The sequence below is a fragment of the Bufo gargarizans genome, chromosome 11, assembly GCF_014858855.1.
Source record: "Bufo gargarizans isolate SCDJY-AF-19 chromosome 11, ASM1485885v1, whole genome shotgun sequence".
NCBI classification, from domain to species: domain Eukaryota; kingdom Metazoa; phylum Chordata; class Amphibia; order Anura; family Bufonidae; genus Bufo; species Bufo gargarizans.
In genome coordinates, this window is record NC_058090.1 from 8740456 (window position 1) to 8765724 (window position 25269).

Sequence of the window (25269 nt, forward strand, 5' to 3'; positions counted from 1 at the left end):
GGCTCTAATGGGGGCATTACTATTACTGGAGGAACTAATGGAGGCATTACTATTACTGGGGGGATTACTATTACTGGGGGAACTAATGGGGGCATTAGTATTAATGGGGGGCATTAGTATTAATGGGGGGCATAAATATTACTGGGGACTCTAATGGGGGCACTATTTATGGGGGGCTCTAATGGGGGTACTATTAATTATGGGGGGCTCTAATGGGGGCATTATTAATTCTGGGGGGCAATTATTGAGGCATTAATATTATTGGGGGGACTAATGTGGACAGTATTAATTCTGGGGGGCACAAATTGGAGATTACTAGTATTATTGAGGGGCACTAAGTGGGCATTATTAGTTTAGGGGCACTAATGGAGGCATTATTAATTCTGGTGGGCACTAATGGAGGCATTACTATTATTGGGTGCGCTAATGGGGGCATTATTAATTCTGAGGGGCACTAATGGGGGCATAAATATTACTGAAGGGCACTAATGGGGGCATGATTAATTCTGGGGGGCACTAATGGAGGCATTACTATCACTTGGGGCACTAATGGGGGACATTATCAATTCTGGGGGGCACTAATGGAGACATTAAAGTTACTGGGGGGCACTAATGGGAGCATTAATAATACTGGGAGCCACATTATAACACCCCATGTTAAGTCACGCCCTACAATCACACCCCCTTTGGGGCATGGCTTAACTTGGCTAGTATTTTTTGTTGGGAAAGGTGGCAACCCTAGACCAGGCAGATATTTCCTGTGCAGTGTAAATGTAGTATTATATGGTGGCCATTCAGATGCGTGGGGCCCCTCATAATGGAAGCTAGGGGGACCCCCTTTAGGTAGTCCTTATGCCCTAATCAGGCACATCAGCAGGGGTCATCTTCATAAAGGCAACCCCTTTACGTGATTACAGGGCTCAATTTTTACCCTCAGCCCATTAGAAGCGCCAATATGGTTCATGTTTTGGTCCTTCCAGCTGCATACATACTCTATGCACATGGAAGAAACCAACGAGGGCCCTTTTCCGCTTCTGATTGGCTCCTCCCTTCTGAGAACATGTGGACATTTTTGGACACCCAGTCAGAGGACTGGTGAGAGGTCAGGAAGTTTGGTTGCAACATACCGAGTCCTATTTGGGAAGGATGAGTTTGTCTGTGCATATATGTATGGCCACCACTAGAGGGCAGTATAAACCCAAACAAAAAAACTATTAACCCCATCCTGGCCAAAACCAGAACTTGCTATCACAATAGCAAGCTGTCACTTGTCAAACAGCGAATTTCCATGCAAAAACACTAAATACAATGTGACACAGCAGTGCAAAGACAGCGCATTCTTTTAAAGTGAACCCGCCGCTCACAGATTGCAGCAGTTTTGAGGGCTGGGTCATTAGTTAGCCCGTGGGGTCCACTTCATGAGACACGTGATCATCGTCAGTCATGTATTCAGTAACTTCCATTGTCTTTTTTTGTAACTTGCCTGTTGCTTCTCGAGACGGCCCCCGAGGAGCGCTGTGATCTGAACGTTGTGCCCTATGAAGGCAGGAATAACGCCAACCCCACAACCTGGTCTCCATCACTTGGCTCCTCATGTCCTCAATGTTTCAGCAGCTAACTCTGGTTAGAGGTATCATAACCTAAGTATCGGATGAGTCTACCGGGAAGTGGCAAAGTGTCCAATAGCTTCAGACGATTTCTATCCAACAAACTCCGCACCTTTAAGCGACACAAGTGGGTAAGAGGTCTCGGCAGTTCTGGAAAAGGTGCAAATTTAGAAAAATTGGTCAAGGATGGAATTCAAAATTTCCTCAAATACTTTAAAGCTCATTGATTCCTCCACTAAAGTCAACTGACTTCCATCTGAGGTAAGACGTTAAACACCAGGGACAATGGAGGCCATTGGACCATACCAAGAAGATCTGGAGGTCAACCTTCTATTTGGCCTGTGCTGTTGGGTGCTCCCCCTTCCCATAGTCCCTTGTTCTCAACATTTCGGGGGTCATGAACTTGAAATGAACCACAGTTTTACCCCAAAACTTGGACAGATCTTCAGATAATGTATTATAGGAACCTACGCCATATACTGACTGGGGCAATGAGGGTGGAGCATGACAAAGAATGTGATTAGGGATGGGGGTAACTTCCTTCCCTACATGCACAGCTGAATGTTTATATAGGATGAGTAAGCAAAAAATGGCAACTACATATACGGTAGGAATACTACCCCCACCGGAGTCTTGTGATGTATAACGGATATAAGTTACCTGCTTTTGTCTTAATACAGTCCCATTCAGAGTAACTGTCTAGATGCTCCTGTAATCGGGAACAGAGCTGCACGTTCCCCACGTAATCCAAGAGGACGTCGATGATGGGACCGGCCCAGCGACTCAACTCCGGAGTGGAAACCATCTCACAAAACTGGAGGAACGAGAACAAAACATTGACGGATAACTTAAAGCAAAGGGCAAAAAGGATCAGAACCAGATGTTCTCACTGGAGGACATATTACTGACACAGGACACATAGCAGAACAAGTGGGGGCAGTATTATAGTACTTATATCATTGTACATAGGAGGCAGTATTATAGTAGTTATATTCCTGTACATAGGAGGAAGTATTATAGTAGTTATATTCTTGTACATAGGAGGCAGTATTATAGTAGTTATATTCTTGTACATAGGAGGCAGTATTATAGTAGTTATATTCTTGTACATAGGAGGCAGTATTATAGTAGTTATATTCCTGTACATAGGAGCAGTATTATAGTAGTTATATTCCTGTACATAGGAGTAGTATTATAGTAGATATATTCTTGTACATAGGAGCAGTATTATAGTAGTTATATTCTTGTATATAGGAGCAGTATTATAGTAGTTATATTCTTGTACATAGGAGGCAGTATTATAGTAGTTATATTCCTGTACATAGGAGGCAGTATTATAGTAGTTATATTCTTGTATATAGGAGCAGTATTATAGTAGTTATATTCTTGTACATAGGAGCAGTATTATAGTAGTTATATTCTTGTACATAGGAGCAGTATTATAGTAGTTATTTTCTTGTACATAGGAGGCAGTATTATAGTAGTTATATTCTTGTATATAGGAGCAGTATTATAGTAGTTATATTCTTGTACATAGGAGGCAGTATTATAGTAGTTATATTCCTGTACATAGGAGCAGTATTATAGTAGTTATATTCTTGTACACAGGAGGCAGTATTATAGTAGTTATATTCTTGTACATAGGAGCAGTATCATAGTAGTTATATTCTTGTACAGAGGAGGCAGTATTATAGTAGTTATATTCTTGTACATAGGAGCAGTATCATAGTAGTTATATTCTTGTACATTGGAGCAGTATTATAGTAGTTATATTCTTGTACATAGGAGCAGTATTATAGTAGTTATATTCTTGTACATAGGAGCAGTATTATAGTAGTTATATTCTTGTACATAGGAGCAGTTTTATAGTAGTTATATTACTGTACATAGGAGCAGTATTATAGTAGTTATATTACTGTACATAGGAGGCAGTATTATAGTAGTTATATTACTGTACATAGGAGCAGTATTATAGTAGTTATATTCTTGTACATAGGAGCAGTATTATAGTAGTTATATTCTTGTACATAGGAGCAGTTTTATAGTAGTTATATTACTGTACATAGGAGCAGTATTATAGTAGTTATATTACTGTACATAGGAGGCAGTATTATAGTAGTTATATTACTGTACATAGGAGCAGTATTATAGTAGTTATATTCTTGTACATAGGAGCAGTATCATAGTAGTTATATTCTTGTACAGAGGAGGCAGTATTATAGTAGTTATATTCTTGTACATAGGAGGCAGTATTATAGTAGTTATATTCTTGTACATAGGAGCAGTATCATAGTAGTTATATTCTTGTACATTGGAGCAGTATCATAGTAGTTATATTCTTGTACATAGGAGCAGTATTATAGTAGTTATATTCTTGTACATAGGAGCAGTATTATAGTAGTTATATTCTTGTACATAGGAGCAGTTTTATAGTAGTTATATTCTTGTACATAGGAGCAGTATTATAGTAGTTATATTACTGTACATAGGAGGCAGTATTATAGTAGTTATATTACTGTACATAGGAGCAGTATTATAGCAGTTATATTCTTGTACATAGGAGCAGTATTATAGTAGTTATATTCTTGTACATAGGAGGCAGTATTTTAGTAGTTATATTCATGTACATAGGAGCAGTATTATAGTAGTTATATTCTTGTACATAGGAGCAGTATTATAGTAGTTATATTCTTGTACATAGGAGGCAGTATTATAGTAGTTATGTTCTTGTACACAGGAGTCAGTATTATAGTAGTTATATTCTTGTACATAGGAGCAGTATTATAGTAGTTATACTCTTGTACATAGGAGCAGTATTATAGTAGTTATATTCTTGTACATAGGAGCAGTATTATAGTAGTTATATTCTTGTACATAGGAGCAGTATTATAGTAGTTATATTCTTGTACATAGGAGGCAGTATTATAGTAGTTATATTACTGTACATAGGAGCAGTATTATAGCAGTTATATTCTTGTACATAGGAGCAGTATTATAGTAGTTATATTCTTGTACATAGGAGGCAGTATTTTAGTAGTTATATTCATGTACATAGGAGCAGTATTATAGTAGTTATACTCTTGTACATAGGAGCAGTATTATAGTAGTTATATTCTTGTACATAGGAGCAGTATTATAGTAGTTATATTCTTGTACATAGGAGCAGTATTATAGTAGTTCTATTCTTGTACATAGGAGGCAGTATTATAGTAGTTACTAATGTGTGTTTTTGACCTTGCATCTACTGAATTGTACTGACATAATGCTGTCAGTATAATTTAGTAGAGGCAAGGTTGGATAGGGTGACATGGAATTGTAAATCCTTATAATGCTGTGGGGTCCTGTGAAAGGAGCAATGTCCATAATAAGATCACGCTTCTACACAGAGTGTGTTTTCCGCACTGGACGCGTTCGTCTGAAATTATCCTTAGTGTTTTTATTTCTCACCATTTTCTAGATCTCAGATTGATTTAAAGGGAGATTTTCTCCTCTAGAAGTAATTATACCACCACGCACGGTAGGTGCCCTAAATTATAATCATTCCTTTCTTATGAATATCCTGCCGTCTAATCCTGGCATATGCTTTTTATTTTTATGGAAATAAGGTTTTCTGTGCACTGTAGATTCCCTTGCGTCATTGCTCCCAGCTCTAAAATCTCATAGACTAGAGGGGGAAGTGCTGGGCGGTGTTATAGAAGCGGGGGCAGACTGGGAACTTAAAGTGGCCCTGGAAACAAAACCTAAAAGTGGCCCCATGTTGTAGGTGGGTCCAAACCGTTAGAAGACAGGGCAACACAAGTAGGCAGGACCAGCAATAATGTAATACAGAACAAAATACTGCCCCAGCAGAACTAAGGGTACTTTCACACTAGCGTTTTTCTTTTCCGGTGTTGAGTTCCGTCACAGGAGCTCAATACCGGAAAAAACGGATCAGTTTTATCCTAATGCATTCTGAATGGAGAGCAATCTGTTCAGTATGTATCCGGATGCATCAGTTCAGTCTCTCTTACGTTTTTTGGCCGGAGAAAATACTGCAGCATGCTGCAGTTTCCTCTCCGGCCAAAAATCCTGAACACTTGCAGGAATGCCGGATCCGGCATTAATTTCCATTGAAATGTATTAGTGCCGGATCCGGCATTAGGTGTTCCAGCAAAACGGATCCGGTTTTCCGGTCTGCGCAGACCTTTAAAAATGCAAAAAATAAATAAATACCGGATCCATTTTTGCAGATGACACCGGAGAGACGGATCCGATATTTCAATGCATTTGTCAGACGGATCCACATCCGGATGACAAATGCCATCCGTTTGCGTCTGGATTGCCGGAATCCTCTGCCGTAAGTGTGAAAGTACTCTAACTACCACAGTGCAGCACAAAATACTGCCACCCTCGCCAGTATGAAACTGTATCATTGTCCTGAGGGCGACAATACAGTTGGAATTAGGGACCTGTGGCCTCTGGCCAGGGGCATAAGTGCCTGGTGCTCCTATGTTAATTAATGCTGAGAGCATCAGATCATTGTGTACCTGGCTGGTGGCCATGAGGAGGCCTTGGGTGACCCCTGGGCATCGGCCCACCAGGAAATGTCCCTTTATGGTCTATGGCCAGTCCGCCCCGGTATAGAGGAGCAATAGAAAACTGATCATGGCGGTCCTACCCATGGCACAACTAAATTATTACTTGCATGAAAATAATATAAATATTTCTTAGGATTAGAGGACAAGGTTTTTACAAGAAAGTTATGGTTATGTTTCAGGGCGTCTACCCTACAAGGGCGTATGCATAATCTGAACTTGATTTTGGAGGTGACAGACCCCTTTGAAGTGAATTTAAATTTTAATGGGTTTGTTTATAGCTTCAAACTACTGTATTTTTCAGCCTATAAGACACACTTTTTCCTTAAATGTGTGTGTGGCGGGGAATGTCAGTGTGTCATATGGGGTGAATAATAATGAGTAGAGATGGCCTTGTGGTTCGCCCGGCGGTCGTTTTGCGGCGAACTTTGCATGTTCGCAATTCACTGAACATGTGAACATATGGAGATATTCGCGCCCGCCATACTCTTTTACATTGTGAAGAACTTTGACCCATGACACATCCATCAGGTGGTACAGGGCAGCCTATTGAGACGTTTCAGCACATGGACGTACCCCCTACCTTATAAATAAACCTGATCTGGCCGCCATTTTACATTCAGTGTTTTGCCAGTGTAGGGAGAGGTTGCTGTGTGGAGCAGGGACACCAAACGCTAGCTAATAGGGCCACAAAAGTCCATTTAAGGACTGATATAGGTGTGCTATCGATAGGTGTGATATACTGAGGGGTGCGATATACTTATACTATACTTTTATAATGAGTCAAAAACACATAGATCTATATAGTGATCACCTGGAAGTCAGTGACCTATGGGCTAGGGGCTTACTAGGGCCATTTTTATATAGGGTGAGGTTCTGGATGGGGCACCCGCTCTTATCAAGGCGGATGTTCTGTGGTTAGGCTATCAGGGCCAGAATAGCACCCCCCTGTAGGGCAATATCAGGGACAGTTCTTTGCCCACCCGGTCCTTCAATACCACATCGTCACCTAGCCCAGGGATAGTTGGTTTTTGCTTTCCCTCCAGGATTCATGGATGTGCACTGGAACCCCCCGGATTGTGGTAGGACATATGGTTTCTGATTATGTGCCGCCGAGCACTTGTTATTGCCGACCACATCTATGCTTTTTGCTTAACTTTAATAATTTAAGTTATTTTCATTTTGAGGGATATCTTTTCCATTCACACGTCCACAAAATGGGTCCGCATCCGTTCCGCAATTTTGCTGAATGGGTGCCGACCCATTAATTTTCAATGGGGCTGTAATGTGCTGTCCGCATCCGCATTTGCTGATCCGCACTTCCGCATCCGTGCTTCCGTTTCCGCCCAAAAAATAGAACATGTCCTATTCTTGTCCTCAATTGCAGACAAGATTAGGCATTTTCTATTATAGTGCCGGTGATGTGCGGTCCACAAATTGCGGAATGCACATTGCCGGTGTCCGTGTTTTGCGGATCCGCAAAACACTTACGGACGTGTTAATGGACCCTCATAGTAACATTATTAAAGGTTTCGTTTTATCTTTATGTATATTCTAATGGATTGCCTTCCTTGCACAATGTTATAATATACTTTCCATGTTAGACAGTATATTATAGTGTATTGGTATTGTGCGGCAGTTGTGTGCGGTTCTGCTGCGATACTGCAGGTATATAGAGGGACAAGCGTTATTGGAACAAATAATTTCTACTGGTGTGATATACCAGTCGCCCCCCCAAAAAACTGATTGAAGCGGGGTGTTATATACCAATATACTTTCTTTATGGTGCATTTGGGTACTGTATAGTGCATTTGCGCATGCGCTTACGAGAAAATTATATTGCCGATATTTCGCCTTGAAAAAAATAATGAATGGAGATCGCAAATTCAAATAATACATCTGGTATGTCACTGTCCATGTTGTGGGACTATTTGTGCACTTCTAGTAATTATTTCTTGGCTGCAAATATGAGCTGAAGGTTTTTCAGGTTCGCCTGCTATTAAAATGAATGGGACCCGCCGCAAACTTGCGGTTCGCAAACATTTGATCAATATGCAAATTACCTTACTTTGTGCCCAAGGGGCTGTCCCTCATTCAGTTCTGTGCCCAGCCGCACCCCAACTGCCGTCTCCTAGTGCCGCCCAGCTCATTAGTATTCACTGCACTGGGCGGCTTGTTATTCTTCCGACACGGTGAAATCCCGCGCATGCCCAGTGCTATCTTCCTGGCATCAGCTTCATCTTGTCTCTCCGTGCCGACACCCTCCAGCTCTAGTAGAAGATAGTACTGGGCATGCGCCGGATTTCGCCACGTCGAGAGAAAAAAAAAGCCGCCCAGTGCAGTGAATACTGAGCTGGGCGGCACTATGAGACGGCAGTTGGGGCGCGGCTGGGCACAGAACTGAATGAGGGACAGCCCCTTGGGCACAAAGTAAGGTAATTTGCATATTTATAAAAACACTTTTTTATAAGTAAACGGACAAGCAGATCTGAGGTCTGACTGTGAATCTGATCTGATGTCTAATTAACATTGGGAGTCTGATCTGAGGTCTGATTGGGGGTCTGAGCTGAGGTCTAATCTGAGGTCTGACTGTGAGTCTGATCTGATGTCTAATTAACATTGGGAGTCTGATCTGAGGTCTGATTGGGGGTCTGACCTGAGGTATAATTAATATTAGGGGTCTGATCTGAGGTCTGACTGTGAGTCTGATCGGATGTCTAATTAACATTGGGAGTCTGATCCGAGGTCTGATTGGGGGTCTGAGCTGAGGTATAATTAATATTAGGGGTCTGATCTGAGGTCTGACTGTGAGTCTGATCTGAAGTCTAATTAACATTGGGAGTCTGATCCGAGGTCTGATTGGGGGTCTGAGCTGAGGCCTAATTAACATTGATAGTCGGATCTAAAGTTTGATTGGGGGTCTGATCTGATGTCTAATTAACATTGGGGGTGTGATCTGAGGTCTGATTAACATTGGGTCTGAACTGAGGTCTAATGAAAAATATTGTTTTTCTTATTTTCCTCCTCTAAAACCTGGGTGTGTCTTATAGGGTGAAAAATACAGAACTTATAATGGAGCTGGGGCAACATAAATCATTTGTCTCCTGGACTCTCTTCTTTCTCCTACACTGATATATTGCAGCAAACCTTCAGGGCAGGGGAGAGAGGTGCGGCGCCGAAGTGTTTATTTCAGAGAGGAATGCCTAAACTAGTGGATAAATGGTAGAAAATCCTCAGCTGGTGTGAGCACGACTGAGACTGACCAGAATGTCTTAATTCACTGACAGCAATCAAAAATCTTGAATATTCATATTAGAATTACGACTGGGCTGTACCTGGACAATTTTTGGGTGTTTTTGATCTTGGGGTGTATCATTCTGTCGCCTTGGATCCTCAACTGGAGGATGAGGTGCACTTCCATATTCACACGTAAAGCAAGAATCTGCATCGCACCCAAGATCCATGATATACTTCAGCAAGCTCAGATACTTCATGGAGAACATGATGGTGGCCGGGAAGGAGGTAGGATGGGTGGAGATATAAGCATTTATATTTGCCCCGTGATCCAGAAGCATCTTCATGGTGGTGATGCAGCCATGTCGTATGGAGATCAGCAGCGGATTGATGATATCTATATTGGGGTTGGCTCCGGCTTCTAGCAGCAATTTTGTTGCATATATATTGTTGTTCATGACAGAAAAGTAAAGTGCGGTGCTGCGCCTGTCCTCATACAGCCTGGCCCGGTCAAACGATAGGGTGAAGTTGACATCATAGCCAGCATTGATGAGCTCTTCCAAGACGCCATCGTTGTTGCACTCGGCTGCTATGTGCAAGGGGCTTATCCCACTCCTCTTCACTCGCACGCGACTGGTTACAGGGATCAGCATTGAGACTATGCTAAAAATACAGAACAACAATTGTCAGTATTAGGGCTCAGGCACATGACTGTATTTTCTTTCTATGTCAGTTCCATTTTTTTTCTGCCGACCGTATGCGGAAGTTACTGCATGTGCATTCCGTTTACATATGTCTGTTCCACAAAGGAATAGAACGTCTTATTATTGTCCGCATTACGGTTCTATTAGGGGCCAGCTGTTTATTTCCGAAATAAATGCACACGGACGTCATCCGTATGTTTTGTGGATCCGATTTTTGCGGACGGCAAAATATATACGGTCGTGTGCATAAGCCCTTATGTACAGAAAATGACATTACTATAGTTAAAAAAGCATGATAATATACAGTCATGTGAAAAAATTAGGACACCCTTTGAAAGCATGTGGTTTTTTGTAACATTTTTAATAAAAGGTTATTTCATCTCCGTTTCAACAATACAGAGAGATTAAAGTAATCCGACTAAACAAAGAAAACTGAAGAAAAGTCTTTTCAAGATCTTCTGTAAATGTCATTCTACAAAAATGCCTATTCTAACTGAGGAAAAAGATAGGACACCCTTGCCCCTAATAGCGAGTGTTACCTCCTTTGGCTGAAATAACTGCAGTGAGACGGTTCTTGTAGCCATCTACCAGTCTTCGACATCGGTCTGAGGAAATTTTACCCCACTCCTCAATGCAGAACTTTTTCAGCTGTGAGATGTTTGAGGGGTTTCTTGCACGTACAGCCCTTTTCAAGTCACCCCACAGCATCTCAATGGGATTCAAATCTGGACTTTGACTTGGCCATTCCAGGACTCTCCATTTCTTCTTTTTCAGCCAATCTTTGGTTGATTTACTGGTATGTTTTGGGTCATTGTCATGTTGCATGGTCCAGTTCCGCTTCAGCTTTAATTTTCTAACTGATGGTCTCACATGTTCTTCAAGCACCTTCTGATACACAGTAGAATTCATCGTGGATTCTATGATGGTGAGCTGACCAGGTCCTGCTGCAGCAAAGCAGCCCCAAACCATGACACTTCCACCTCCATGCTTCACAGTTGGTATGAGGTTCTTTTCTTGGAATGCTGTGTTTGGTTTACGCCAAACATGTCCTCTGCTGTTGTGTCCAAATAATTCAATTTTGGACTCATCTGTCCAAAGAACATTATTCCAGAAGTCCTGGTCTTTGTCAACTTTATCTCTGGCAAATGTCAGTCTGGCCTCGATGTTTCTCTTGGAAAGCAAAGGTTTCCTCCTTGCACACCTCCCATGCAAGTTAAACTTGTACAGTCTCTTTCTGATTGTAGAGGCATGTACTTCTACATCAACAGTAGCCAGAGCCTGCTGTAGTTCTCGAGATGACACTTTAGGGTTTTTGGAGACCTCTTTTAGCATCTTGCGGTCTGCTCTTGGGGTGAACTTGCTGGGGCGACCAGTCCTGGGCATGTTGGCAGTTGTTTTGAAAGCCCTCCACTTGTAGACTATCTTCCGGACAGTGGAATGGCTGATTTCAAAATCTTTTGAGATCTTTTTAAATCCCTTCCCAGACTCATAGGCTGCTACAATCTTTTTTCTGAAGTCCTCTGACAGCTCTTTTGCTCTCACCATGGTGCTCACTCTCACTTCAACAGTCAGGAGCACACCAAACTAAATGTCTGAGGTTTAAATAGGGCAAGCCTCATTCAACATGCAGAGTAACGATCTACTAATTATGTGCACCTGGTGTGATATACCTGTGTGAGATCTGAGCCAATTTAAGAGGGAATACATGTGAGGGTGTCCTATCTTTTTCCTCAGTTAGAATAGGCATTTTTGTAGAATGACATTTACAGAAGATCTTGAAAAGACTTTTCTTCAGTTTTCTTTGTTTAGTTGGATTACTTTAATCTCTCTGTATTGTTGAAACGGAGATGAAATAACCTTTTATTAAAAATGTTACAAAAAACCACATGCTTTCAAAGGGTGTCCTTATTTTTTCACATGACTGTATAATACGGGATATATGGGATAAGTCTGAGGTAACAAGTCAGCAGTATAGCTCTGAGATAAAAAGTCAGTGATTCCAGATAACATAAGTGTCAGTGACCTTGACTGCAATATGACAAAGGTCTGAGATAATAAGTCAGCAGTATGGCATGGGTCTGAGATAATAAGTCAGCAGTATGACATGGGTCTGAGATAATAAGTCAGCAGTATGACATGGGTCTGAGATAATAAGTCAGCAGTATGGCATGGGTCTGAGATAATAAGTCAGCAGTATGACATGGGTCTGAGATAATAAGTCAGCAGTATGACATGGGTCTGAGATAATAAGTCAGCAGTATGGCATGGGTCTGAGATAATAAGTCAGCAGTATGACATGGGTCTGAGATAATAAGTCAGCAGTATGACATGGGTCTGAGATAATAAGTCAGCAGTATGGCATGGGTCTGAGATAATAAGTCAGCAGTATGACATGGGTCTGAGATAATAAGTCAGCAGTATGGCATGGGTCTGAGATAATAAGTCAGCAGTAGGACATGGGTCTGAGATAATAAGTCAGCAGTAGGACATGGGTCTGAGATAATAAGTCAGCAGTATGGCATGGGTCTGAGATAATAAGTCAGCAGTATGACATGGGTCTGAGATAATAAGTCAGCAGTAGGACATGGGTCTGAGATAATAAGTCAGCAGTATGGCATGGGTCTGAGATAATAAGTCAGCAGTAGGACATGGGTCTGAGATAATAAGTCAGCAGTATGGCATGGGTCTGAGATAATAAGTCAGCAGTATGACATGAGTCTGAGATAATAAGTTAATAAGTCAGCAGTATGACATGGGTCTGAGATAATAAGTCAGCAGTAGGACAAGGGTCTGATATAAAAAGTCAGCAGTAGGAGATGGGTCTGAGATAATAAGTCAGCAGTAGGACATATCGCTGAGATAATAAGTCAGCAGTAGGACATGGTTCTGAGATAATAAGTCAGCAGTAGGATATAGCTCTGAAATAAGCCAGCAGTACGATATCTATCTGAGCTAATTAGAAATTCATTTGAAATAGCACTTAGATAAAATTACATGGTTCTGAGATAATAAGGCTACTTTCACACTGGCGTTAGAATTGTCCGGCAGGCTGTGCTGCGGTTTTTGTCCGGCCGCCTCTCGGCATGTTTGCCGTGCTGCGGCTGCATCTCCGACCCGTCCCCATTATAGTGAATAGGGCTGAAGCGGACTTCTGGCAGCATATGTGTGCTGCCAGGATAGGGCCGGAACAGCCTGACAAACAATCCTAACGCCAGTGTGAAAGTAGCCTAAGTCAGCAATATAAAACAGCTGTAGGATAAATCAGCAGTATGACATAGCTCTGAGATAATAAGAGCAATATGACAGCGCCCAGAGATAAGTCAGCAATATGACATAGAAAAATAAGTCAGCAATATGACAGCACTCTGAGACAATAACTCCGCTGTATGACATAGTCCTGAGATAATAAGTCAGCAATATAAAAAAGCTCTGAGATAATTCAGCAACATGACATAGATAAATAGGTGATAATGTGAAAGGTCTCTGAGATAATAAGTCAGCTGTATGACATAGATCTGAGATAATCACTAATCCCTCAGATAATATGTCAGCAATGTGACATATATCTGACAAAAAAAAGGAAGCAGTAGGATATAACTCAGACAATAAGTCAGCAGTATGACATAGCTCTGAGATAATAAGTCAGCAGTATGACATAGCTCTGAGATAATAAGTCAGCAGTATGACATAGCTCTGAGATAATAAGTCAGCAGTATGACATAGCTAATAAGTCAGCAGTATGACATATATCTAAGATAATAAGTCAGCAGTATGACATATATCTAAGATAATAAGTCAGCAGTATGACATAGCTCTGAGATAATAAGTCAGCAGTATGACATAGCTCTGAGATAATAAGTCAGCAGTATGACATAGCTCTGAGATAATAAGTCAGCAGTATGACATAGCTCTGAGATAATAAGTCAGCAGTATGACATATATCTAAGATAATAAGTCAGCAGTATGACATAGCTCTGAGATAATAAGTCAGCAGTATGACATAGCTCTGAGATAATAAGTCAGCAGTATGACATAGCTCTGAGATAATAAGTCAGCAGTATGACATATATCTAAGATAATAAGTCAGCAGTATGACATAGCTCTGAGATAATAAGTCAGCAGTATGACATAGCTCTGAGATAATAAGTCAGCAGTATGACATAGCTCTGAGATAATAAGTCAGCAGTATGACATAGATATGAGATAATAAGTCAGCAGTATGACATAGCTCTGAGATAATAAGTCAGCAGTATGACATAGCTCTGAGATAATAAGTCAGCAGTATGACATATATCTAAGATAATAAGTCAGCAGTATGACATAGCTCTGAGATAATAAGTCAGCAGTATGACATAGCTCTGAGATAATAAGTCAGCAGTATGACATAGCTCTGAGATAATAAGTCAGCAGTATGACATAGCTCTGAGATAATAAGTCAGCAGTATGACATAGATATGAGATAATAAGTCAGCAGTATGACATAGCTCTGAGATAATAAGTCAGCAGTATGACATAGATATGAGATAATAAGTCAGCAGTGTGACATAGCTCTGAGATAATAAGTCAGCAGTATGACATAGCTCTGAGATAATAAGTCAGCAGTATGACATAGCTCTGAGATAATAAGTCAGCAGTATGACATAGCTCTGAGATAATAAGTCAGCAGTATGACATAGCTCTGAGATAATAAGTCAGCAGTATGACATAGCTCTGAGATAATAAGTCAGCAGTATGACATAGATCTGAGATAATAAGTCACCAGTGTGACATAGCTCTGAGATAATAAGTCAGCAGTATGACATAGATATGAGATACTGCTGACTTATTATGACATAGATCGGAGATAATAAGAGATAATAAGTCAGCAGTATGACATAGCTCTGAGATAGTCAGATTATAGAGATAAGATCCCAGTTCCAGCTTTTCTGCCCGGGTCTTTTTTATACGTCTCATGTAAAATGTATAAAATCTTTACTGTAATGTTACGTAGGACAAGCATCTGGACACAGGTGCCATAAACTAAGATGGCGGAGCATCCCTGCAACTCTGAGGCCCGTTCTCCATGTGTTCCTCAATGTCACGTGTGATGTGGATGCACTTACATGTTCCAACAACAATGTAGGAGATTCCTGAGTGTTGACATCAGATATCCCCCCCCACGCGCGTATACAGCACCAGCGCGCTGTTACTATTACCAGTGCCAGATGTATTACTCAGTGTGTGTGGGACCTGTCAGTTTCATCTCGCTTTCCTCATGTTGGAAGCATGCAATATGTTTTTTGGGGGCAGAGTTCAGGGGGTGAGAGGGATATAATGTACGAAGGGGGAGGGGTGACTTACTCGTCATTGTCACGTTTCTTGGCTGCGATGTGAATGGGTAAAAACCCATCTTTATTTTGCTTGTTGGCGTCAGCTCCTTGTGCCAGGAGGAACTCAACAATCTCGTCGTGGCCGTTTTTGGAGGCTTCAAAGAGGGCTGTGGCGCTGTCATTGGCCTGGGTGTTTATGTCAGCTCCTAGTAAAAAAATAAATTAAAAAAATTAAAGACATTATCCATCTACCTATTTATTAATTTTTTTACAACTTTACTAGTTTTCTAAATCAGGGATGCTCAACCTTCGGCCCTCCAGCTGTTGTAAAACTATAACTCCCAGCATGCCCAGAAAGCCTACAGCTATCAGCCTACAGCCGAGCATGATGGGAGTTGTAGTTTTACAACAGCTGGAGGGACGCAGGTTGAGCATCCCTGCTCTAAATGATGGAGTACGCCTAGGTTCATTCATTGCCTCTTCAATCAAAGACAGGCTGGTTGCAAGGGCGGTACTCCCTGACAACCTCATGGAAAAGCATGGTTTTACGGCTGTGCGCCATTGCTTAAAAAGCAACCCCATCAAGGGTGTATGTCTAAGCAGCTGTACGCCATTTTTTATCCTTTCCAGATGTCAGTTTGTTACAGGGTCGAAATGGCCCACCAGATCACCAGAGGATCCTCCGGTGGGCCCAGGCTCGGATACCATAGTGGACCCAAAGGACCCGGTTCCTGAGAAAGCTGGGTGACAACCAACATGGCCGTCATTACTTCTCCCACATAGATTGTACCCCATCTTTCCTAGATCCCTGAATGATAAACCCGCCATGTTGGTCAGCTCTACAGGACTGAAATGTGTCTCAGCATGAATTCTAGGAACCGGCCATATTGGTTGTCATTCAGCTTTTCATGAAACAGATATAAGTAAATATTTATCGTGCATAGAGATGAGGGTGTCTGTTGTGATAATCTGGAGCTTTGGCACCTACCGCATTTGAGTAAGTACCGCAACGCCTCCAGCTGTCCGCTCTGCGCGGCCACAAATAAGGGGCTGATGCCGTAACAGTTCTTGGCCTCAATTTTTGCTCCTCCCTTTACCATGATGTCGATGATATCCAGCACGTTTCTCGCCACCGCCTCATGCAGCGCCGTCCAGCCCTGGTTACACCGGTGGTTAACGTCAGACCTGTAGTCCACCAGCATCTGGACCACGCTGCTGTTCTTCCGCTCGCACGCTGTGAATATCAAATGAGTATAATGCGAGGTATAATGGTGTATCATGTGTGATACTGTCTAATGAGCTGAGGTATCTAAGTCAATCATGTATGATACTGTCTAATGAGCTGAGGTATCTAATCCGATCATGTGTAATGCTGTCCAATGGGCTGATGTATCTCATTCTATCATGTGTGATACTGTCTATTGGGCTGATGTATCTAATTCTATCATGTGTGATACTGTCTAATGGGTTGGGGTATGTAAGCTGATCATGTGTGATACTGTCTAATGGGCTGATGTATCAAATTTTATCATGTGTGATGCTGTCTAATGGGCTGATGTATCTAATCCTATCATTTGTGATACTGTCTGCTGAGTGATGCACCTAAGGTGGATACCCTCTTCTGAGCGGGTGTATCTGAGCCCATTCTGTGTGTGTGGTTTCGGGGTGTGGACATGCTTTTACCTTTATACAGGGGGGTTTCTCTGGACTTGTTCACAATATCGGGCTCAGCTCCAGACTGCAGCAGAAACTGTATGCACTCCAGGTGCCCCTGTACAGTAGCGAGGTACAGCGCCGTCTCCTCGTGCAGGGTCCGCTGGTCGATCATCACAGGATATGCTGCACAGAGGACACACGTCTGTAATTTCTTTAGGTATTGTGCTGGTAGCCATTCAGTGACAGGTAGCCATACAGTGACAGGTAGCTAATGACAGCCATACAGTGACAGCCGTAAAATGACGACCATACAATGAAAGGCAGCTGGTGACAGCTACACAGTGACAGCCATACAGTGACAGGCAGCTAATGACAGCCAAACAGTGACAGATTCGAAAATATAGGAAAATCCAGCTCAAGAATGGTGGAAAAATTCGTAGCTTCATTGCGGCATAAAATCTTCGACAGGAACAGGAATTGTTCGGTTACGCGTTTCAGACCACAAACAAATATCGGTCCTTCCTTATGACATAATTGGATATGTCATGAGGAAGGACCGATATTTGTTTGTGGTCTGAAACGCGTAACCGACCAATTCCTGTTTCTGTCGAAGATTTTATGCCGCAATAAAGCTACGAATTTTTCCACCATTCTTGAGCTGGATTTTCCTATATTATTACCATTACGCATCCGGGTGCGTCACCCGTGCTCGACTGGTGAAGGGGAAGGTGAGGGCTGCTGTGTGCTTTAAGTGATACAGTGACCGCTGTACAGTGACAGACGTACATTCACCACCGTACAGTGACAGACGTACAGTGACAGGCAGCTAATGACAGCCGTATAGTGACCGCCTTACAGTGACCACAGTACAGTGACAGGCATACAGTGTCAGATGTACAGTGACCACTGCACAGTGACCACCGTACAGTGACCGCCACAAAGTGACAGCCGTACAGTGACAGACGTACAGTGACAAGCAGCTAATGACAGCCGTATAGTGACCGCCTTACAGTGACCACAGTACAGTGACAGGCGCACAGTGACAGACGCACAGTGACCGCTGTACAGTGACAGACGTACATTCACCACCGTACAGTGACAGCCGTACAGTGACAGGCAGCTAATGACAGCTGTACAGTGATAGCCGTACAGTGACAGGTGCACAGTGTCAGATGTACAGTGACAGCCGTACAGTGACCGAAGTACAGTGACCACTGCACAGTGACTACCGTACAGTGACCACCGCACAGTGACTACCGTACAGTGACTACCGTACAGTGACCACCGCACAGTGACCGCCACAAAGTGACAGTCGTACAGTGACCGAAGTACAGTGACCACCGCACAGTGACCGCCACAAAGTGACAGCCGTACAGTGACCGAAGTACAGTGACCACCGTACAGTGACTACCGTACAGTGACCACCGCACAGTGACTACCGTACAGTGACCACCGCACAGTGACCGCCACAAAGTGACAGTCGTACAGTGACCACCGCACAGTGACCGCCACAAAGTGACAGCCGTACAGTGACCGAAGTACAGTGACCACCGTACAGTGACCGCCACAAAGTGACAGCCGTACAGTGACAGGTGGATTTTCCTGAGAATAAGCTAAATTCCATCCACCAACCTTTGAGCAGAAGCTTCAGACAGTGCAGGGAGCCATAGTACGCCGCCTCATGCATGGGTAGCCAGCCATCTTTGTTGGGTTCGCACAGCCGTGTCCCGGATTTCAGGAGGTTACTCAGCGCCTCCTCATCTCCCTTTTTGATAATCTCCTCGATGGGGTTCCGTTCTCTGTGAGAGAAAAAGGCCAGAGTCAGAGGAAACCTCCAGCAGGAGGAGGCAGACATCTTTCTGGCCCCAACCTCTGCTCCATCCACCTGTGGTTACCCTGTAATCTGCTCTGCGGTCTCACATTGGGCACAATCCCTGCCGAGGCCTATCAGTGGAGTAAGTGGAGATTGTCCTGCCGACAACCAATCAGATTCCAGCTCTCATTCTTCAGAGGCTGCATGGAAAATGATAGCAGCGACCTGATTGGTTGCCAGGGGCAACCTGCCCTCCCTTTTCCTCTGCACTAGTTTTGCTAAATCTCCCCCAAATTTCTCCATGATTCAGGGGATTAAGGAAGACATAACGTGACAGAGGCCGAAGAGCAGTCTTCTCACGCCTGCCAGATCTGATGAGGGTTGTCATTTGTTTTCCTGAAGACATAATACGCAGCAATTAGAGGATCAGGAGCCTCGTACATGGCAGGAACGCAGGAGGAATGATTGCATTTCTCAGATAATTAGCCTTCATGTCGTGTGGCTCCTCAGAGTAAAGTCAGCGCCAAGACAAATACCGGCCGTAAATCCATACGGATGCTGAAGTAATCATTGTGGCCGGAGGAGAACAATCTGCGCCCATCTTTGAGGCTTCACTGCCGGGCGCATCTACAGCCCAGACCCCCATATGTCACTTATTGAGGGGTCCTAAAGGTACTCCATGACAGAGCAAGCCACAGATGCCCATGTTACAATGTACCAGTCACATGCCACCATTACAATGTACCAGCCACATGCCCTCATAACAATGTACCAGCCACATGCCCACGTTACAATGTGCCAGCCACCTGCCCACATAACAATGTACCAGCCACATGCCCACGTTACAATGTACCAGCCACATGCCACCACAACAATGCACCAGCCACCTACCCTTATAACAATGTACCATCCACATGCCCACGTTACAATGTGCCAGCCACATGCCAGCATAATAATGTAACAGTCACATGCCCATGTTACAATGTACCAGCCACAGTGCCCTCATAACAATGTACCAGTCACATGTGACTGGCACATTGTTATGAGGGCACGTGGCTAGTACATTACTCTGTTCAAAGTGCCATACAGTGGGGCATTATTACTGTCTATCACGAAAAAGAGGGCACCATTAATTTCTAGAGGGCAAACCAAGTCGTGGATGGAAGAAGAAGTTGTCATGGTGGTCTGATGCCCGATGGAAAAAATGGGGAAAGTAAAATGATTCCTACCAAAGAACATGTGTTTCAACGGTAAATTGGATTGTATTTTACTGCACTGCGTTCACTTATACCGTCTGTAGTAAATACTGTGTGGGCATTGTATTCAGTAACAGTATGGCGGTGATATTCAGTCAATACATGGTGGCAGTTGTATGGTGCCATTATTTAGTGGTATTGCTATGTTGTGGTGTTACCAAGGTTGGCAGCTGTCTTAGGCAACAGATGCGTTTTTTGCCTCTGCCTACATCCGATAATCCAGAAGGTCTGATAATGCGGCACTTGTTCCCAGAGCAGAACCTCAGTATAATGTAATACTCCCATGGCGGATCGAACTTTACAGTAACTTCATAATACTCGTGCATCTGCAGAATGTCACTGCGTGGACCCCCCTGAACTCCGTACACAATTTCATATGTCACAACGTGTTCATTTCACAGGAGCACATATGTAACACGTTAGGAACATGTAACGATCCCAGGGGCAACTGTTTCCTAGAACAGCCGACTGACAGCAAGAGTTCTCCTGCATGAATGGAGACTGTCTCAGCTGTCATGGCAGCTGCACGGGGTCAGGGGGACCGTATGGAGAGAGAGGCAAGTGTGTCGGCGAATAATTGCCCTGTAATGTGCGGCCCCCGTGTACACCCACCCTGCACGGCTGTCTAAGAACTGAGGGTCTGCTTCAATGTCCTCCCTGCCTCCGCCATGAGAATGTCCCTGACAGCTGTACGACCCAGAAAAGACAAGGGGAAGGGGTCAATAATGTCCCTTTAAATTTGAAAAAAAAAAAAAAAACTTACACAGCTTTGCCTCCATGGTGGTTTTATCTGGGCAGTATATAATGCTATTATCTGGCACTGTATGGCGGTATTATCTGCGCTCTGTTTGGCTGAACTATCTAGGCAGTGGATGATGGTTTTAGCTGGACATTGTATGGTGATATTATCTGGCATTATCTGGGCACTAGATGGTTGCATTTTATAGGCACTGTATGGTGGTATTATCTGGGCTCTGTATGGTGATATTATCTGGGCACTAGATGGTTGCATTTTATAGGCACTGTATGGTGGTATTATCTGGGCTCTGTATGGTGATATTATCTGGGCACTAGATGGTTGCATTTTATAGGCACTGAATGGTGGTATTATCTGGACACTGTATGGTGATATAAGCTGAGAACGGTATTATGGTATTATCTGACATTCTGTTGCTGTATTATCTGGACACTGCATGGTTATATTATATGGGCACTCTAAGGCGGTGTTATCTGGACATTTTATAGTAGTATTATCTGCGCTCTGAATGCCTGAACTAAGCACTCTATCGAGTGTATAAGGGTTTTAACTGGACATTGTATGGTGGTATTATCTGGCATTGTATGGTGGTACGGTATTATCTGGATGCTGTGTGATGTTATAATCCGGGCACTGTATGGTGGGATTATCCAGGCACTGTATAGTGCCATTATCTGGCAGAGTATGGTGGTATGATCTGGACACTAGATGGTTATATTATCTAGGCATTCTATGGTGATATCTGGTCACTGTATGGTGCTATAATCTGGGCACTAGATGGTTGTTTTATCTAGACACTGTATGGTTATAATATATGGGCACTGTATGGCGGTATCTGGACATTTTATGGTGGTATTCTTTGGATTCTGTAAAATTTTTGTACAGTATGATACTATTATTTGGTTACACTTTGACATTGCTGCTTGAACTCTTTATGGTGGCATACATTAGGCACTGTATGATAGTAGCAGTATTTGGGTACAATATGGCACTGAGATCTGGGCGTCATATGGTGGCTATTTCAATGGCGCTGTTGTAGGGCACCAGTTACTTTCACACACTGAATAGTACTGTTCTTGGTGCACTGTATGGTGGTATTCGTTTAGACATATCGTTTGGTCCCCGTGTGATGATAGGCATAACATGACACTGCTATTTGAGCCGTATCTGGTAGTATTATTTGTCATTGCATGGCACTATATCATGGGCACTTTTTTCATCCTGCACCATATCACTCCGCAGGGCAGACTAAGCGTGAGCATTCGACTCCGGCTCTGTGTGGCAGTATTATTTCTTCATATTATGGTGGCTTAATTTGAACACTGTTCTGTATGGTAGCATTATTGTACGGTGCTACTATTTGGTCACTGTATGGCATTATTTGGGGTCAGTATTGCATTTTTAGCAGACTATTGTGATCGTGTTTCTGTCTGTACTCTGCTATATAATATAATCAAGCTGTACGGTTTTCATGATTTACCAGCAGGCAGTTTTTACGCTCTGTCCGCAGAGGGGCCCCTCGTAATGTTCGCCCTGGGGACCTCCCTGGATTGAGAATGACATCTTTAATCCTTGGGCCTTGTGGCGCCTTTATATAATAGCCATTATTTACCTTCAGCAGGAAGATCTGTGGACATTATATCTCCTTCATCTTGTAGATTTTGTACCCGGGAGAAGATCACATGTTTACACTTAACTTCAAAGTGCCGGTCCACCTACCTGCCCGTCTGACTCATTGACTATGTGCGATCATAATCTGCCTCTGCTTATTCCACTCATCTCCCACCTGGGCAGAATTACGGACATGGGGGGCTCCTTTAGGGGACACTCTGCACAGTGCCTTGGGTAATCGCCTACATGCCAATCCCTTAAACCCCCTTAAAGGGCATCACCAGTACAGATAGGAGTCATCATCTAAGTCACTTACATTCATTTTTGTTGGTGGGAGCTGGGTGAAAACCAGTATGGGACTGTCACCCAGCTTTCCTACTCCTGAACGGCTCTTTACTGTAGTATTGTGGGAGCAGGTATTGTTTCAGCGCTAAAGTAGGCAGATTGCCATTCAGGAGTCTGGAAAAGCTGGATGACAGCCAGTAGGGCTCAATTATCGCTCCTAGAAGGGTTTTCACCCAGCTTTTCGTGCGCTGAATTGATAATCTGCTAAAGTAAGTAGTAATAAGTGAGGATAAAATAGGATCTAAGGTTTTTTTTTTTTTTTTTGCTATTCGGGAATCTAGGAAAGCTGGGTAACAACGAATATGGCCAGAATTACAGTCCTGAATGGCTAAGGAGCAGGTAACACACCATTGCAAATGTAAGCATATTTGCTATTCAGGAGCATGGGAAAGCTTGGTGACTAGCATCACGGCAGTAGTCACCTCCATAATAGGGGTTATCACCCAGCTTTCCACAATGAAAGCGCTCATTGCTCATGGTCCTTCGGCCGCCCCTCTCTTGCCCCTATCTGGTGCTGCTTGAGGCCTCATTGGTGGTGCACCCCTTAATTATATGGGTTGTCACCCAGCTTTCCAAGCCCTGAATGGTTAACATACACAGTTTTGTAGGAGCAGGAGCCATGTCATTGCAACAGCAGTCTGAGAAAGCTGAGTGGCAGCCAACGCGGCCACAACCATAGGGGCTGTTACCCAGTTATAGGGGGGCATCCCGACACTTGGACCTGTGCAGGTAACATCCACCACTTCCCTACATCTGCATAGATTTGCCATTCAGGACTATGGGAAAGCTGAACGACAGCCCCATAGGGATTGCGATTGGCAACCCTATTGGTTATCACTCAACTTGACGGAGGCTCTGTAATAGTTTTATATTACCGCCATCACTCTCATCTGCTGCAGCGGGGGATACTGCGATGCAGGGTGGGCTGCTGGGGGGCCCGTGACCACAAACACAGGATCCGTCCTCTGCACCATGAGAAAGTTCAGCCAGGATGTGACATTGACGTATTATAATGTATATAATGTACGCTTCTGTATTCAGACATATAGGAGACGCCCGCTCTGGAGATTCGGGCTCACAGCCACATACTGGGACTTCTCTATAGGAAATATACCAAGCGCAAAGTCCAGGTGTCCTCTGACCACAGGGATCATTAGAAAGGTTGGCTCTGCCCAGTGAAGCACTTACTTTTAAACACAGTGGGGGTCATTTAGTAAGACCGGCTCTTAGATTCCCCACTATGCTGCCGTAAGAGTCAGCGTGCGCCTAGTCATAAATTAGGTGCATCTACAGCGGTCCATGCAACTGGTGTAAAAACGACGCCAGCCCCTGGGATTATTGAGAGATGCCCTTTAAATGGGATGCCCAGCTGGGGGCCTGCTGTGCACTACCGCTGCCTTTAGCTGGTTTCTAGTTCTGCCCATTTCCTAATGGATTCCGTGGTAGTCTAAACTCATCTGAGACACAGGAGGCTGCTTTGTCCTTCCACCATGTTTTACACTACAGCTCTGCTCCACCAGAACACAGCTACGATCAGCGACTCCAGCTTAGCTGCACTGCCCAATGGATTAGTCTGAATTCCACCAGCTGTCTCAATAGAGATATAGGCTTCTCCTCCTTTCTTTCACTATATTTTACACTGCAGCTTTGCTCCATGTGGAATCCATGCAAAATCCATGTGGAATCCATAGTCAGGTAGGGCACATGGATTAGCCCCATTCAGTGGTCATATCCATGGCAGAAATCTGAGTTCTGGATTAAAGCTACAGATTCCACGGCAGATACACATTCGATTTTTTCTAAGGCCACGCTCACATCGGATCCGGCACAAACGTCGGCTGTCGGCCGGACCAAAAACTGTTGCATGCAGCCATTTTTGTGTTGCAGAAGGCCAAAACCTATGCCAGAAAGCTGCCGGACCTCATTACAGTCAGTGGGGATCCGGCAGTGCGCTACACAATCAGGCAATGCTGCCCCAGCAAAACCTGGCTGGCTGCCCCGGCAAAGATCTGCTCCTGGACAAGTGAACGAAGCCTGAGGCTATGTTCACATCTCCGTTAGAGATGATCTGGCCGGCCGAAAAAGCGATATTTGTGTATCCGAAACCTGGCATTTATGCCGGAGAGCGGCCAGATTACCGATGGATCCTATTATGGTTCAATAGGGATCCGGCGGTGATCTGTTGAATCCAGCAATGCCTAATCCGTTGAACGCCGATAGGCTGGAAACGTTCACCAGAAATGTGAACAGAGTCTAAAGTATTTTAAGTCACCCTCAGGCCTCCGCAAACCGCGGATCCGCAAAAAACAGAAGCCGCCCGTGTTGCCTTCCACAATTTGCAGAATGGAACGGGCGCCGGCAATATTAATGCCTATTCTTGTCCGCAAAGCGCGGACAAGAATA

At 43.6% G+C, this 25269-nt stretch overlaps 1 protein-coding gene across 2 annotated transcripts in view; it reads right to left on the minus strand.

Moving 5' to 3' along the window:
• Positions 1-537: 537 nt before the first annotated feature.
• ASB2 (ankyrin repeat and SOCS box containing 2) overlaps positions 538-25269 on the minus strand; it is a 42915-nt gene continuing 18183 nt past the window's right edge. For both annotated transcript variants that reach the window (XM_044271193.1, XM_044271192.1), the window contains 7 exons: positions 18717-18883; positions 17112-17267; positions 16417-16662; positions 15460-15634; positions 9517-10078; positions 2268-2421; positions 538-1757 (listed from right to left, as the gene is read on the minus strand). In XM_044271193.1, the coding sequence (XP_044127128.1) occupies positions 1615-1757; positions 2268-2421; positions 9517-10078; positions 15460-15634; positions 16417-16662; positions 17112-17267; positions 18717-18883 (1603 nt within the window). In that variant the 3' untranslated portion in view covers positions 538-1614. The remainder of the gene's footprint in view (positions 1758-2267; positions 2422-9516; positions 10079-15459; positions 15635-16416; positions 16663-17111; positions 17268-18716; positions 18884-25269) is intronic.